Consider the following 17,639-nt stretch of genomic DNA (forward strand, 5'->3'; position numbering starts at 1 on the left):
GTATGATCAGAAGATGCCTTTAAACCATCCTGTCCTGGAAAGGTACCTTTTATTAGGCTTCTCTCTACTTGGCACAGTTACTTGGTAGGAGCTGGAAGGGCTTATATGAATCTGCATTTAAAATATGTAAAATCAATAATGAAATGCTTTGTATTAACATAATCCTGGGTAGCTCATGATATATTTATCAAACGAGCCAGTCAGTAATATCATGCCTGCTTCAAAACAGAATTCAAAGAGCAATCAGTTGGTAAGATGGATATAAACTAGCTCATTTGTGGAAGGAAGGAAGGCAGGCATGAAAGTTGTCAGAGACGTGGCCGCGGGGGAGGGGGTGGTCCAGGAAAGCTCACCTGCAGGATGGGGACACCCACGCTTCTTCCCCAGTCTCCATAAAGCTGTGAGTTGGCTTACCTGGGGCAGTTCCTTGTGAAATCTCCCTTCCATTCTGCTGACGGCAGCTGTGGACCCACCGTTCCGCTCTAACGGGCCATAGAGGCGCCCGGCCGGGCGAGGACTAGCTGATGGCATTGCCGCCAGTACCAGCCCCTGTGGTTATTTCAGTTTCTTGTCGATGACACAGGCATTCGTTAGGTTCATTCTAGATGAGTTAGACCAGCGGTTTTCAAACTGTGTCCGGGGAGGCTGGAGGAGTGTCTTGGGGCCTCAGCAGTGGGTTTGGAGGATGGGGGGAAACCAGAATGTAGGACCCCCACGCCTGTTCACGTCACCCAGTTCTGCATTTACCATTTTGGTGCCTTGGGCTTTGGCATATGATTTCATCTGAAAGTACTTCGAAGACTAGGGATCTAGGCTGAAGAGGTAGCAAACTGGTGACCTGTTGGGCCAGGATGGTTTTGAAAACACAACAAGAACATGAACATCTTTGGCTAGGAAGTCGCTGTCTGGCCCTGTGTGGGTGCCCGCCGTTCCTGAGGTCTTGCTCCAGCCCAGGGACCTGACTCCTGGAGGCTTCAGGGCTTGTCACGAACCATGCTCCAGCAGAGACAGCAGAGTTAGGGACAGCAGTGGTAGAGAAAATACACTGCTGATCTCAGGTGCTCATCTTAACTCTTCAGTGTTTCTCTTGCTTATCCAAAGCTCGAAGCAAAGCTCTGGCTGTGTGCAAGGCACAGTTCGGGCTTCATTCATGAGAATGTGCCACCACAGGAAACAATGGCCACGTGGTAAATTGCAGCTGAATGGGAGAACTCAGGAGCCTGGATCCTTAGAAAATCACAGCATGTTAGAGCGAGAGACAGGCCTCAGAGATCACGCTGGCCAGCCCTTCATTGATAGGGACAGCAGAGCCTAGGGCAGAGACGTGCTTTGCTACGTACAGTCTCTAAGGGACGGTGCCCGGCCCTGCCCATGTGTCTCTTCCCTGGCCATCCCCTGCTCGTTTCTCTCCCCTGGGCCACCTCTGCCCCAGGTAGCCAAAAACTGATGATCCGGACCGTGCTCCCAGGCCTGTCTCATGTACAAGCGTGTGGATTAATCCTTTGGCCTCTTTGTAACACAGGAGACCAGTCAGGGGACGAGAACATCACTCAGATGCTCAAGCGTGCTCACGACTGCCGGAAGACAGCTGAGAATGCGGCCAAGGCCCTGCTCATGAAGCTGGATGGTAGCTGCGGGGGTGCATTCGCCGTGGCTGGCTGCAGTGTGCAACCCTGGGAGAGCCTCTCCTCCAACAGCCACACCAGGTAATCCTCAGCCCTTCTGCTACTGGACGGACATGTGTGCGCCTGTGGTCTACTCACCGGGCTGGACATGTGGGGACCCAGCTCTCAGCCTGTGAGGCTTGGATGAGGTCAGAGGTGCCCCCATGCTTGCAGCCTGCTCCACCCGGGGAATCGGGGGGTCAGCATGAAAAAGCTGGGAAGGGCCTTCTGTGGCCAGTGTGGGGACCACAGCCCAGACAGAAGGGATGTTTGCACAAGAGGTGGAACCCAAGCCTCCCTTTCTGCCTGGTGCGCTCGCTCCCGTTTTGTTCTGTTCTCCATTTCTTCATAGTTCTTGATTTCCGAGAGCATCTGGGGTAGCATAAGGCCCATTTGCTGCAAACAGTCGCTAAGCATCCACGACCCAAGCTGGGTCCGATTTCTGAGCTCCATTCCCTCCCCTCTTCTCCCCGGGCCTCTGTCCTTCGTAAGCTCTTCTAGGGCGATAGCCTCCTCCTCTCCCATCTCTTTTGCTCTGCAGAGTGTTGCCAAATTCCGAGCAGGTCGTCTGCAGACACTCAGCAACGAGCCTGAGTTCAGGTTCAGTGTCTGTGAATCTAGAAGCGGGTACATGAAAAAGATGGGGAGGAAAGCAGCGAAGATCTGGCTGAGCATACTTTGTGGAAGCCACTGGATTCTTCCAGAAGCGGGTAGAGGATCAGAATGAAGCCTCTGCTAGCCATCTTCTCAGGTCTTACCACCCAAGCCCTATGAACACCTTCCCTTTATGTATCAGTTCTAGGTCTCGAAACTACTTTGTTACAGATTCTCCTGTGGTAGCCAAATCATAAGACACAGGAAGGTGACTTACCCCGTTCGCACAGAGGAGAGAGCCTGGGCTCAGAGATCTGTAAGTGACTTGGCTAAGTCAGGTCTCACGGCTGACAGAGGCAAGTTGGGACTGAGCCCCAGCACTTCGGCACCAACGTTTACTCTTGGCACTACACCAGGCTGCATATCACGACGTTAAAAGCACAGTATCCACTTGCCGACCGAGTGACAAGAACCTCAGAAGGCTGGATGGGATCTCAGGAACCACAGGGGAAATCCTGGCGTTTCCTTGGTGCCTGAAAGCAACTAAATGTTCCCGTCTCTCTTCCCACTGGCAGGACCCAGCCATCTGGCTGAGTGCCTCCATGTATCTGCCCCAGCCCTGGGGCCTTGGGAGAGGGGCTACTCCCAACAGCAGAGCTGGCCAGGTGCTCACAGGCTCCAGGGAGCCCGTCGCTTTTGACTCCGGCGCCCCAGTCATCTTATTCAGTGAAACAGAGATTATAATTTATTTTTGTCTTAAAAACCACATTCTTCTGCTGAACATAGAAAGCAGATGCTCTCCTTAATGGCTTTTCCAGATGTGTATGATCTATAATTTCCTCGTTCATTCAGAGTAGAAACATAGTCTCCGGGCTGTCAGTGATGCTGTTCTGTTGAATCCAAGAACACGAGAAGCCAGTCGACGGGGAATATGTGCTGTTTCAGTAGCTTCGAAGGGGCATGTTACACATCCTTTGCTCACACCTCCCCACTCCCCAAATAATTTTGTTTTAATCCAGATCAGAGACAAATTTGGAGACAAAATGGACAAAAAGACTGTCCTTTTAGGGGAGATCCTCATTTTGAGTGTTTGCTGGAAATACTTTAATGTACAGGTGAGCCTTGATTCTGAGACCGTTTTCTTAGAGAAATTTAATTTTTGGTGATATCTTAACACAGGCTGAGTTCAATTCAGGACATGGTCTTTTTTTTTTTTTTTTTAAGATTTTATTTATTTGACAGACAGAGATCACAAGTAGGCAGAAGAGGGTGGGGGAAGCAGGCTCCCTGCCGAGCAGAGAGCCCAATGCAGGGCTGGATCCCAGGACCCTGAGATCATGACCTAAGCCGGAGGCAGAGGCTTTAACCCACTGAGCCACCCAGGTGCCCCCAGAGTCTTTATTTTTTAAGGATGCTCTCCGCCTCAAATGGGTCTTCCATCAAAGTACAGTGGACTCTAATTCAGATTTCACTCTCTCGTCCTTAAAAATTCACTTTCACCCTCCCACCTGAGTCCGAGCAGCCAGGGTGGGCCAGGAAGAACCACATGCAGCCCACTGGCGTGGCATTCCACATTTTCTTGTCCTGACACAACCAGAATATTCTTATGCGACCCGTGGGCTCTGAGAAAACGTCCCAAACCACCAACCCTTTTCATAATTATAATGACTAATTTTGTGTGTAAATCTTGTCATTCCAGCTCAGACATGCCCCCATGTCAAGTTTAGAGGGAGAAAGAGATGGAGTTTTCTGTGTCGGAGCTCTGTCTGGCTCCGTAGCCCCCTTTTCCTCCCACGATCACCGACTGGCCCGGAGAATCCTAATCAGAGTGTCCGTCAGCTGTTCCTCAAGGTCTCAGGAAAGGAATGCCGAGTGTCAGGTCTCCAGATGCCTTTCCGGCAGCAGACGAACGGCTCCTGATGACAGGAGGGTCGTGGTTTAGGAAAGGAACAGCAGCAGAGTCGTTACCAGCGAGGAGAATAAAAAATGGTAGCCAGCCCTTCACCTGACTGTTGGCAGGAGCCTAGAGATGCTGCTATTTTGCTTTTGAAAAATTCGGTCCTAGCCTCATCAGCAGTTACAATAGACTTAATGGACTGAGGAACTAAGTAACGTCGATAGCCTGGATAGCTTTCTCAGCATCTCACAACAGAGGGGCCAGGGGACTAAATTGTTGAGATGGGAATAGGGAATCCTTAGTCGAGCCCACTCTTCCTGTCAAGCCTCACAATTTCAGTTAATTCCATGGAAGCACAGCCATTGATCTCAATCTACAGAAGGACATGTGGCCAAGACAGAATAAGCCTCAGCAGATCTGTCCTAATGGAGACTAGAGCTGCGTCCCTTCTGTACCACTGTTGGGTGGGGATCATGGTGTGCCATGGGAGTCTGGTCACTGCAGCTTCTCTGGGGAGCGGCCGGGCACCTTCCAGGCATCAGGGTTCCAGCCGGCTGACCATTTACCCCCAAGTTGGAGTAAGGGCAGTGGAACTCAGGATGCCTACTGTTCACATTCTAAGCTTGTTGTCTTAGGTGAAGTCTCCCTGGAGCAGAAAGGAGGGTTGATGACAGTGGAACCCTGTCCTTTGAAAAGATGGATGGGATTAGAATGGCCAGCCCATTAGGAAAAGCCTGGACCACCACCATCAGCAAGCTTCTGGGAGTCAGAGACCAGATCTGGCTGTTGTAACTGCAATTGTTCTCATCCCTGTGAAGAAAGGAGTTGCTTTCTCATCCCAGCTATCAGGAGAATCCATCCACAGTCCTTGGGATTAAAGCTTAGAGGTGCTAGTACATTCTGAAGCCCAGCTCAGACACATTCCTCAACACGACAGCATGGTGCTAAGGCCTGCTGCTCAAATGGCCTTGTCATTTATCTTTTAGGCTCTATGAAGACTAGGTAGAGACCTGAAACGTGTTTTTTAAAGATTTTATTTATTTGAGAGGAAAGAGAGCACACGAGAGGGGGAGAGGCAGAGGGAGAGGGAGAAACAGGCTCTCCACTGAGTAGGGAGCCCGCTGTGGGGCTCGAACCCAGGCCCCTGGGATCATGACCTGAGCCAAAGGCAGACGCTTAACCAACTTAGCCAGCCAGATGTCCCAGAACTGCATGATCATTGTAAAACTAAATTAAAATCCAAGCATTATATCAAATTCTCCATAGGACGATTCTCACTAGAAAGGACACTGCAAACAGTTCAGGATGTATTTCTCACAGTTTTACCTGTCCAGTTTTTCCTTTGTTAAGACCCTTGGCTGAAAATGACAGAATCATATTCTGTCATAAACGGGGCCTTGTTAGAAGGCCATTCCATGCACAGGAGCTGCCCACATCCAGCCTGTGCTCCCCACACGCGGCCTTCATCTTCCTGCCGCAGGCAGACACCCCAGATGACAGAAAACCAGCACAACTCCTGCATGTGTACTAAGGCTGGCTGGTTTCACTGATGTCAAGTAAAAAAAAAATTCAAGCTGGGACATCTTGCCCCAGGGCTCAAGTCCTCCTCCTCCCCACCCCCAACCCGTCCTCGGTGGCCATGGCAGTTCCCACAGGAGCCACACAGATGAGAAGAGAGGAGGTGGGTCCCAGGAGAAAATGGAAGATGGGAATCTTCCTCCAGCAGGCCAAAGCACAGCATCTTTAACAATATGATTAGATGTAATTTTTAATCTGAGAATCCTATTATATGGACTCTCTCGAAATTTGTTTTTCCTCTTAGTATTAAATTTTTTTCCATGTGACATTCGTGTCTGTCAGTAGCTTCCCACTGTCACTGGAGGGCAGTCCTTCATGTATCCAAACAACTTCCCAGCTTTTCACTGTTAACCATTAGAGCCACCGTCCTGGACCCCACGCCTGTCCTTCTTGTGCAATTTCTGTGGGAAACTCAAACATAATTTGCTGGCCCAAAAGTGATTGTTTCCAAGGTCAGAGAGCCTCCATACATGATGATGTTTTTCTCCTCTTCCTCCGAACCCTTGCTAAAACGGGGTAGCATAGATTTTTTCGATTTTGCTGATCTCTGGGCAAAAAAATACCCTTAAGACTTTCCTTTCTGTCTCCTAATTATTAGCGATGTTGAAAATCATTATAATGTTTAATTTTTCTAATGTCCGGGAAATTGTTAGCGACAGTGTAGCTGTGAGGCCTAGATAGCGTTTATCTCAGTGTGTTACCAGTGACTGCATGAGGGAAAAGTTAACGTTTGGTTGAGAGAGGCCTCCTTTCCAACACTGTTATAAGGACACCTTTACAAATGACTGTGGAAATAGAATCTGTTTCTCGTTTGGACTTCCACTGACAGCTAAGTTCTTGGGAGCTTTCTGGAACGAGGCAGGTTTTGAGAACTTTGGTTTTCTGGCACCAGCTTTTCCCTGTGTTTTGTCAGATAGTTTTTCTTCATTTAACCTCCACTTGTCCCAGAGAATTCTGATAACCATCTGAGAGAATATAGACCTGAAAGGTTAGGATTGTGTTTAGATGTTTTTAGTCCTTAGTGACAATCGTCGGACAGGGTGGGGAGCTACCCACAGCCAACACTCCAAGGTGCAGGCAGTTGACAAGGCCCGTCCTCTGTCTGGAGGAATGGGGGGGGGGGAGGTCACCTAGGAGTGGCTGACCCCCTCCTTCAAATCAGCTTAAAATGCTCAGCAAAACAGAAGGCCAGGCCTGATGGCATTTTCCTTCTGAAAATGAGCTGTGCCTTGGTGGAAATGAGATCTTACTGGGGGCCAGATAAGACATTGATAAAAACTCAAGGAAAAACCCATCTCTGGTTTTTGTGGCAAAGAAATGAAATGCCATTCTAGCTTTTTGCCATGACAAGACGAGGAGGCTGCAGAAAAAATGGATTTTTCTTCTAAAAAACAGGCTGGGGAGTTGTCTGGAGGTTGAGGCTGGGATATGAAGAAGCGGGGGAACAGAGGACCAGATATCTGAAATCCGGCAGCTGCTTCACTAAACTTGAGTCCGTGTCCCATCATGGCCAGGGCAGGTAGAAGGGTAGTGTGTCCCAGGCCACCGGCACTGACCACCCCCCCACTCCCCCTGGCTGTAGGCCACCCCTTTGCAGTGTGCCAGAAGATTCCTGGCAACTCATGGACGTGGAGCAAAGCCAGCAGGAAGGGGCTCCCGCAGAGCATCCCGGAAAGGAGAAACTCACGTGACCTGGCCCAGCTTCCTGGGGGGGGGGGGAACAGAACAGAATGCAAAGATGGGCTGTTCCACCATTCTGGGGTGTGCTGGGGTTCTCTACCTGCAGCCATCCCTGAAATCCCTCTCAGAGAACAGGCCTCCCACCCTGGACACAAGGAGCGACTGGTCCGGGTGAGCAGAGATTCATTCCCCCTTGACAGCCAAGACCAGCCAGCATTCCAAGCTGGGAGAGCTAATGGATGACCTAACCCGGGCCCAGCAGCAAAAGCAGGCCCTCGGGAGACCGGCAGTGCTTTTGTCTGCAGGAGGCAGAGGACAGGCTGGCTGGCTTCCCTGCCTTTCACACTGTCAGAATCCTATTCCACAGTGGAACATTAGGCCACAAGGCAGAATTGTAATTAACCTCCCTGATCCATTCCCTGCTGGCTTCCCGGAAGGGAGGGAGGGAAGCCACAGAGGCTTCAGGGATGCAGTGTGTATCTGAAAATCAAACTTTGCTCTATAAGAGCATTTTAGAGCACTGAACTTCCCACAAGGGTCCATCTGGGGAGAGAGATCTTGTTTCTTCTTTTTTGAAAACTATACTCATGGTAGAGATGGTGAAATAAAGGCCTTCCCCCTGGCCAGGTATCAGGTCCCAGACCCTTGGAGGTTTGGGACACCCCAAAGCCTGTCAGCCTCTGCCTACCCGTGTTGGTGTTTCCTTGAACATTCTAGGTGGTTTCGGTAGTCTCGTCCAGCACTTGCTGCATTGCTTTTCCCTCAGCCCCCGTATTCTGCATGACTTGCTAGGTGGCTCTCATCCCTAGAGGGAGCCCCTGAGTCTGTGCAGGGAGGTCCTGGAGGTGGGCACAGCTGTTTCTCCAACTCCCCCAGAAGGAGTGCTGCACTGGCCGGCCCTGCCTGCTTCGGAACCCGTCGTTCCCTTCCAACAGCCTGGTGATGGGGGACTTACTCGTATTCCCATTTACTGCAGCCTGGGAATACTGGGTCATTTCCTCTGGACCATAAAGCCAGGCAGAGGCAAAGGAAGAACATCTGCTCAGATCTGTCTGATGTCAGAGATCTACTCATAACCACTGGCACCTGCCAGATCAGCCCAAGAGAGTATGGCCTCCCCCTAGAGATTTTCTGGGGGAGGGCGGCCCAGTTACCCCACAGACTGCCGTGCAAACGCCCGCCTGTCTTATGGGGTAGACCAGTCGTCCCCAAATCTGGCTGTGCCTCAGGAGATGGGGAGGGTATGTTAGAATGCAGATTGCTGGGTCCACTCCCAGAGTTCCCCCTCTAGAGGTCTTGGGGTGGGTTGGGAGGGCTGGAGCGTGCATTCCTAACAAGCTACACAGCTAGCCCAGCAGCGACTCTGGCCGCCACTGGGCACACCAGCCCTGTCGAGTAGAAAGTCTGCCCAAATAGTATCAATTTAGTGCCTGTGAGATAATTACAGAACTCTAAGCTTCTAGTGCCCTTCGGATTTTTAAATTTCTTTACGTAAAAGAGAACAAAGCATTCTTGGAGTATAAGTATTCTATTTCTTTAAAAAGAAAAGAAGATATGTCAAAAAACTCATCTGAGTGGTAGATACATGGGTATTTGTTCATCTCCATGGTCTTCTTGACGTAGTAATTTTTTTTTTTTTTTTTTTTTTTTTAAAGATTTTATTTATTTATTTGACAGAGAGAAATCACAAGTAGGCGGAGAGTCAGGCAGAGAGAGAGAGAGAAGCAGGCTCCCGCTGAGCAAAGAGCCCGATGCGGGGCTCGATCCCAGGACACTGAGATCATGACCTGAGCCGAAGGCAGCGGCTTAATCCACTGAGCCACCCAGGCGCCCCCGTAGTAATTTTTAACGTAAGGAAGGACGAGGGTTGTAAAGGGAACCTCCAGCCCAGAGTCCCAACTCCCCGGGAATCAATTTCGTTCCTGAAGCCTCCTGGCAGGTCCCTGGAAAGGAGGTGCTGCTGTTGCCCAGTGCACGCTGTCCAGACCTGCTGCGCCCCTGCGCACAGCTCCAGGCTCAGCGCTGTGGAAGGCACTGTGGACACGGCCACCACCACAGTCAGCTCTCGTTTCATTGTCGTTCTTCTGCTGGATGTTTAGATGTCTGTCCCTCCAGGTCTGTGTTGACAGTCCTTGAAGGTGAGCGCGGAGTCCTACTTGAATGGTTTTGTTCCAGGCAGGCCTTCTCCCATGGCTGTGGGCGACTTGCTTTACTGCAGAGCAGGGCAGCTGCTGAGGGAGGGATCCTGAGCATCCCCTGGGAGAAGTTCCCCTAGTCCCCAAGTCCCAAAGACCTCCCCAGTGCCCTCTGCTGGGGCTACTGTTAGCTCATTTGCTTCTCTTGAGCAGCTTGTTTCTTTATGAAATTGCCACCTGAAGTGCTCTGGCCAGAGGGTGATGCTGCTTCTCCCTTCTCGTCCTTTTTATTTTTTTTTATTTTTATTATTTTATTTTTTTTTTTGTAGATTTTATTTATTTATTTGAAAGACAGAGATCGCAAGTAGTCAGAGAGGCAGGCAGAGAGAGAGGAAGGGAAGCAGGCTCCGCGCTGAGCAGAGAGCCCGACGTGGGGCTCGATCCCAGGACCCTGGGATCATGACCTGAGCCAAAGGCAGCGGCTTAACCCACTGAGCCACCCAGGCGCCCCCTTTCTCGTCCTTTTTAAAATGCAGCTGGAGAAACCACAGGAACGGTGACTGATCATAATAACCGTATCCTCCTTCCTGCCGCCCAGCTTCTGCCAACTCTTCCTGAGATTGTCACAAGAGCCCAGGATGGGTCCCCCTGCCTCTGCCCTTGGCTCCCTGTACCTCTCCTCAGCCCAGAGGCCAGAGGGATCCTATTAAGATGAAAGGCAGATCACATCACGCCTCTGTCACAAACCCTCCAATGGCTTCCGTTCTAATTCTAGAGGGAAAGCCAACCCTTATAAAACCTGACAGGACCTGGTGCCCTGACCTTACCACCCCCACCCCCAACACACACCCTCCTCTCTGAGCAGCTCTCCTCCTTCCTCTCCCTTAACTGACTCCAGCTCAGCCACACTCACTGCCTCAGGGCCTTTGCATTCGCTGTGTCCTCTGCCTGGATCGCTCTTCCTCTAAATATCCACACAGCTCCCTTTTTCACGTCCTGTGAGTCTACTCTATCCATAGGTCTACTTTATGTAACTTTTCATGCAGGTCCTCCATACAGCTCTGTTGCGCGGAATAAGCCCATCTTCTCTTTGTGCTTCCCGTAATTGCTTCATTTTTCTCCGTGGTACTTCTCACTGTCTGATGTACTCTGTATTTTTCTTGTTTGTCTCCCCTGCTAGAATATGAGTTCTGTGAGAGCAGAGATTTTTCTAGGGCCTAGGAGAGTACCTCACCGTGGCCCTCCAGTATCGCTTAAACGAATGATAGCTACATTTATTTCTTGAGTGCTTACTGCGTGCTAGGCACTGTTCTAAACCCTTTACAGTCCGACTTCATTTTACAGATGAGGAAGTAGGCCCAGGGAGGTTGAGTCATGCTTCCTGTAAATCTACCAAGTGGAAAGGTGCTTGGGTTACAGGTCAAGATAACACCTCTGTATTAGGGTTCTCCAGAGAAACAGGACCAATGGGGGTAGAAGTCGTGGTATGTATATATGGGAAAAGAGTGATTAATTTTAAGGAATTGGCTCATACAATTATAGGGACTGGCAAGTCCTAAATCTATAGGGCAGGCACACTGACTAGAGACCCAAGGAAGTCTTGATGTAGCAGTGTTGAATCTGAAGGCTGTCCAGAGGCAGAATTTCTTTCTTGGGGGACCTGAGTCTTTTCTCTTAAGGCTTTCAACTGATTGGACGAAACCCACCTACATCATGGATGGTAGTTTGCTTTACTGAGCGAATGATTTAAATGTTACATCTCGGGGTGCCTGAGTGGCTCAGTCGCTTGAGCGTCCGACTCCTGATTTTGGCTCTGGCCATGATCTCAGGGTCATGGGATCAAGCCCTGTGTCAGGCTCCTTGCTCAGCAGGGAGACTGCTAGAGTTCCTCTCTCTCTCCCTCTGTCCCTCTCCCCCCGTGCTCACTTACTCACACTCTCTTAAATAAATAAATGTTAAATACATTTTTTAAAAAAATACCTTCACAGTGACATCTAGGTGGGTGTTCGGCCACGCACGTGGGTGCTATAGACTAGCCCTGCTGCCGCATGAAATGAATCATCAGAACCTGTAAGGAGGTATGCCTCCCTGGGGTGAAGAGGGTGGGGTGGGAGAGTGGCCCCAAAGGGTCTCTGGTGCTCAGGAACTTGCAGTTCTAGTGGGAGTTTTCTGACTCAAAGATCACCCAAGCCCCAGGATGCTGGCTCCCTCCCGTGCACGGGCAGCTGCATGGCGGGGCTCCAGCTCATCCCTTCTCCTCACCCTTATCTCTAGAAGTCCCATCTTCTAGATAATGTGTTGCACATAAGAGTGGAATGGTCCCCGGTCATAGGTTATGGGGCCATTGCATCTGCTGAGTTGGTGTCCTGTGCCTGTTAGGGTTCCAGGGTGAGGTGAGGAGGCAGGCCTGGGCCTCCAGCAGCCAGCAGGCTGGGGGGACCACTCCTCGCTCCTGGCACAGCTTCTACCAACAGGAGTCTTGGGAGGATGGGCCTGAGGAATGAGAAGACACTGGCCCAAGTCCAAGTATACTAATGTCCAGCCTCATGACCAGGCAAGCCACCTAACATCTCAGAGCCTCAGTTACCAAATCTGTAGTGACTGAGATGATCGTGCCAACCTGGCTTGTTTTGATGAGAGTTCAGTGGGCCCCAGCTTATATTCTAACGTCTTTCCAAGACCAGAGCCATGAGGGCTATGTCAAGTGTCGGTGGGACCAGTAGTAGGTCCAGAGAAACTGTAGATCCACACTGGTCTCTAATGTTTGAGGACTGACAGGGTGCAGAGGGCCTCATTCTGAGCCAGTGGGGACAGCCTGCCCACTGCCAGAAAAAGTCAGTGCCCTCTTAAGAGCCCGAGCCTCAGTTTTCCTGTGGTGCTCACCTTCGCGTGGTGGCCTGGGTGACACAGAATCCTTCAGGGGCGGCTGTGTTCTCAGGGGTCATCCTAACTGCTCCTCAGGTCTGGCAGCCATCACCATTCAATACGGCTTCCAGGGCCCTGTGGTTGGACCTGGGTCCCTGTGATGGACAGTATACTCAGCCATGAGCCAGGAGGAATGGCACGGTTAGCGGCGTGGGGGAGGGGGTGGGGGAGGAGCTCCTGCTTTCTAAGTTGTCACAGTAGCAAGACACATGGAGGTTTGTTTCATGGTACCCCACTCCCCCTTTTCCACCACACCTTCCAGCTCCTACCCGAAGGGGACTGCTACTGCAGTCCTAGACGTGTGTTTACACGAGAGAATACATACACACACGGATCTATACATCACACCATAGCTATTTTGTTCTTCAACTTTGTTCCTAAACATATCCTTTTTTATTTTTTTTAAGTCCGGCCCACATATATGGCTATTTTTAAATCAAATACTACTTTTATCCTATTTCTCCACTTAAAATATTTCCACCATGTCATAATTACTCCTGAAATGTCCATGCAACTTGCCTTCTTTTGGAATGTACCAAATTAACTACGTCATCTACGCCACACAATGTCTTTGTATCTTGTTGCTTCTGTGGGATTATTTCCTTAGAATTCCTTCTTAGGGTCCACATGTTGTGTTAAAGGGGGTAGGCACTTCTGTTATTCTTCAGACTGATTTCTCTCCTAAAAGGTAATATCAATGGCCCAATGGCACAAAGAATGCTTTTTTGGGAGGTGCGTGGGGTGGGGGTACCATGGAAGGCCGTTGGAGAGATGGGGTGTGGAAAGGAGTCCGGGACAAGACCCGTTCTCAGTGGCCGGAAATCGTGAGAGGTTTGCTCTGTCTCCTCAGCACAACTAGCTCCACGGCCAGTAGCTGCGACACGGAGTTCACTAAGGAAGACGAGCAGAGACTGAAGGACTACATCCAGCAGCTCCGGAATGACAGGGCCGCAGTCAAGCTGACCATGCTGGAGCTGGAGAGCATCCACATCGACCCCCTCAGCTACGACGTGAAGCCCCGGGGGGACAGCCAGCGGCTGGATCTGGAGAACGCGGTGTTGATGCAGGAGCTGATGGCCATGAAGGTACCTCGGGGCTGGGGTCCGAGGCAGCCTGGGGCCATGTGCTGCCGGGTCCTCCAGGGGAGACAGGAAAAGGCCCTCTGGAAGCAGGTCAGCCACGATGACCGGTCAGCCACGATGACCCATCAACCCGCCGGGGTTCCGTCACCTTCCCCTGGAGGACAGCCAGAGCCTCAATTGTAGACAGGACTAGTTTTCGTGTGTCTGGGGCACTGACTAGTTTCCGTGTGTCTGACCCTGGAGGGTTAGAGGAACTCCGGAGGCGGCCTCAGGGTGTCTCAGCTCCGCTCTGGAACACCTCGTTCTCCAGGAGAAGCCAGATCAGGTGCCTGGAGGTGGGAGCAGCCCCTGTCCCCGTAAAAGGACTTCTCCCCTCCAGGTGCTTGGGGTGAGGACGGGTGCAGCGCTTGGATGAGACCCCCACTGCCCTGATGTCCTTTTCCCTTCCGTGCCACGAAGAGCCCGCCAGCATCCTGACCCCCTCAGGGAAGTGGTCAGTGCCCTTCACATCCACGCTTCCTGATAAGATCCTGGCATTATCTTCTGGCATCTGGAAAGGGGGGGTGGGCAGCGTTCTTGAACAACTAGCCCCTGTCATTGGGAAGTGGTTACATAGCCATCCCTTCCATAGGACACACTTTGCATGGCTGTGGCCAGGGGTGCCAAGAATGGGGCCTTCGCTGCTGAGTGCTTTCTCAGAAGACAGCTGTGGGATGGTAAAGAACATTCTTGGTCTGTATTCCCAGCTCCCCCTGGGAGCTCCTCAAACCCTTGGAATTTCCTGACTGGGAGTAGTGTCTTTGTTATGCTAATGCAGCCACTACTGGCCAGCCCCCTGAAAGCCAGCACCTGGGCTATCCCTAGAAGGATGGGGCCTGTGATTACAGAGCTGGACGTTGAACCCCTTGACCAAAGAGGGAAGGAGGGCTGCTGATTGAGTTTCCCTCTGTGGCCAATGATTTCATCCATCGTGCCCAGTCATGAAACCCCAGTAAGGTCCCTAGGCACTGAGGCTCAGGAAAGAGCTGCGTTCAGTGCTCTTCCAGGCACCCCCATGTGCACCCGCTGTGGTAAAGCCCCAATCTTAAGTACAGCACTTTCCTGATGAGTTGTTGATCCGAGTGGGTTGTGCACGCCCCCGAGTTGGCTAGAAGGGCAAGTGGCCCGGGGACCCCCCAGTATTTGTGGCTGGTATTGGAAGTGAAGGCGGTCTGGGAGGATTGTCCTTACCTGTGAGGTGTGCAAGAACTCGGGAAGCTCAGGCCACTGTGTTGGATTGTGTGCGTTCCGCTGGAGCCGGAACAGGATAACTACTGGCCAGGAGCGCGGTCCCGCAGGGCTGCCACCAGGTCTCAGCAGGCCTGGGGCAGAGGTGGGCACTTGTAAGGCCTGCGGATGTGGCAAGTAGGAGCTGGGAGCCAAGTCCCCGAGCCTGCCCTCCCAATTCCACTCTCTTGTGCACAAAGGCCTGATTGACAAAGCCTTGGGTTCTGCAGTGTCTCTGGCCCCCAGGTGTTGAGACAGGAAGGGCTCTCAGGGACAGAAGCCAGCTTGGGGACCAGAGGCAGGTCCTTTGGGCCAGGTGGGTCGAGGAAGTACTGTATTAATAGCTCGTCAGTGGCGTCTCCTGTTGAAACCACCACTGTCCCTGCAAGAGAGCAGGCCGCCCTCTGGTTAACTCACCTCTGGAAAGAGGAGACACCAGCAGTGGTCAGCCCAGCACCCTCAAGGCCTTGCTCAATGTGTCCCTGTCCTTGGCAGCGGCTCAGTCTTGAGTCTCATTGAATCCTGGGAGGACTTTGGGCAGTGGCAGCGGATTAGGAATGAGCCCTTTGCGTCTGAGCTGGCTTATCACCACCCACCCACTCAGCTCAGACCCTGACTTCTGCTCCGTCTGGGGAATCCTCCTGCAACCTTGGCTGATTTCTCCTCTCATTGCCCATGAGCCGGGCACTGGGTCTGTGATTACAGCACCTTTCTCCCCACTCGGGAGCCCTGCTTGTGAGTCTTTGTGCCCTGCGGCATGAGCTGTGAGGCTGCCCTTTCGTTTTGTGTTCCAGTCATCATGTTTGATTTGGCCAAAGACTTTTTCCTGATGAGTTGTATTTCCTTTTCTTTTTTTAAGATTTTATTTATTTATTTGACAGAAAGATCACAAGTAGGCAGAGAGGCAGGCAGAGAGAGAGAGAGAAGCAGGCTCCCTGCTGAGCAAAGAGCCCGATATGGGGCTCAATCCCAGGACACCTGAGCCAAAGGCAGTGGCTTAACCCACTGAGCCACCCAGGTGCCCCTAAGTATTTCCTTTTTATATTTGAGCCAACATGTGTGATAAATTCCAAGTTACTCTGGCCAGGAAAGACATTTTTGGTGGTATAAAATACTCCCTTTGCTATTTGAAAATAAAATGTGTATACATCCTAGAAATTGTCTGAAAGAGTAGAAATGGTATGTCCAGGTGGCTTAGTAGTTAAACTTACAACTCCTGATTTTGGCTTAGGTCATGATCTCACAGTCCTGAAATCAAGCCCCGCCTGGGATTCTGTGCTGGGCGTGGAGCCTGCTTAAGATTCTCTCTCTCCCTGGGGCGCCTGGATGGCTCAGCAGGTTAAAGTCTCTGCCTTCAGCTCAGATCATGGCCCCAGGGTCCTGGGATTGAGCTTCGGATCAGGCTCTCTGCTCAGCGGGGAGCCTGCTTCCTCCTCTCTCTCTACCTGCCTGTCTGCCTACTTGCGATCTTTCTCTCTGTCAAATAAATAAATAAAATCTTAAAAAAAAGATTCTCTCCCCTTTCCTTCCTCCAATCTCTCTCTCTCAATTAATTAATTAAAAAATTTTAAAAAGAGCAAACATTTTAAAAAGTTGGGTGAGAAATAACCCACAATATGGTCTAGAGGCAGCCATAGCTGGTGCTCTGGCTCTGGGCCCTTTTCCTGTGAGGTCTGTGAAGGATAAACATCAGAGTCCTCTCTTCCTCCCCTCCGCACCACTCTTCATTTTAAATATTTATTTTCTAGTGTTTCACCTGTTATCTCTGGTTCTCATAAATGTTGATTCTGTCTCACGTGATTTGTTCCATTTTCATGTGGGTCGAGGGGAGGGCGTGCCTACCAGCTCACCATCAGTGGAGATGGTGTCTTCCATGTCTTGTGGGTCCTGGCTTGTAGATGTCCCTACAGCGTGGTTCTGTGCATGGATCTGTTGGGACCCATGGATTACAGAGGTCTGGGGCTGGTTTCTATTACGTTCGAGACTTAGGAATCCTGTTTCATCTCTACATACGACAAGTGTGTGGTTTCGATTCCTCAGAAAGAGGCTCTTCTTGCTTTTCCCACCCGGATGCGAGGGATAGGCTTCCTCATCACATCTCCAAAAAGGAAATCATCTAGTCTTTTACTCTAGGCAGTACTTGGAGCGTCCCTGCTCATGTAGGGGGGCCTCCTTTCTGGCTCTCTGCCCTGCCCTTAACTCTGGTGCCAGAAGCCCAGGTCCTAGGGCCTCCATACTGGCCTGAAACCTCTGTTGGCTTGTATTATGGCCACTTTGCCTTTCGTCTTGGGCAGAGTTCCCTCTTCATTTCTGGCACTCATGGGTTCATGTTTCCTTCTTTCAAGCTTGCCTTTATATGTTTGTTCTGGGTGTGACTAGTCCCCTTGGCTCAGTTATGCAATATTGCGAGAACCTTCAGAATCCTATTTGTAAGGGAAAACAATGAGAAGGCTTCCGTGCATGGAAACATCTTTCATGCTGGTTTTATAGCTCATCTTTAGGGAAGTTTGGGGGGCTGCTTTTGAGTAGTCACTGAGCACACTGCCTTCTGCGTGTCTAATGCCTCCCCAGCCCTGATCTGAATATTACAAATCGTAGTGGGTGCCCTCTAGGTGTTTTCCTACACTGGAGGGTGAGAACATCTATATTTCAGGTCTGGCTCACCCAGAAAAACATACCAGGCCTGTGGCTTTTTACCTCAGAAGGGTCAGTTCCGGGGTGACTAGTGTTGGTGACCTTGGTGAATCCTTCTCAAGGCAGTGACTCAATTATAGAGAATCTTAGTAAGTAAAATCATAGAGCGAGCAGGGAAGACACA

General features: G+C 50.9%; 1 protein-coding gene across 5 annotated transcripts in view; it reads left to right on the plus strand.

Moving 5' to 3' along the window:
- MCC (MCC regulator of WNT signaling pathway) overlaps positions 1 to 17,639 on the plus strand; it is a 433,623-nt gene that overhangs the window by 394,666 nt on the left and 21,318 nt on the right. For all 5 annotated transcript variants that reach the window (XM_032335530.1, XM_032335533.1, XM_032335531.1 and 2 more), the window contains 2 exons: positions 1,523 to 1,706; positions 13,324 to 13,558. In XM_032335530.1, the coding sequence (XP_032191421.1) occupies positions 1,523 to 1,706; positions 13,324 to 13,558 (419 nt within the window). The remainder of the gene's footprint in view (positions 1 to 1,522; positions 1,707 to 13,323; positions 13,559 to 17,639) is intronic.

This window comes from Mustela erminea, chromosome 3, assembly GCF_009829155.1.
Source record: "Mustela erminea isolate mMusErm1 chromosome 3, mMusErm1.Pri, whole genome shotgun sequence".
NCBI lineage: Eukaryota > Metazoa > Chordata > Mammalia > Carnivora > Mustelidae > Mustela > Mustela erminea.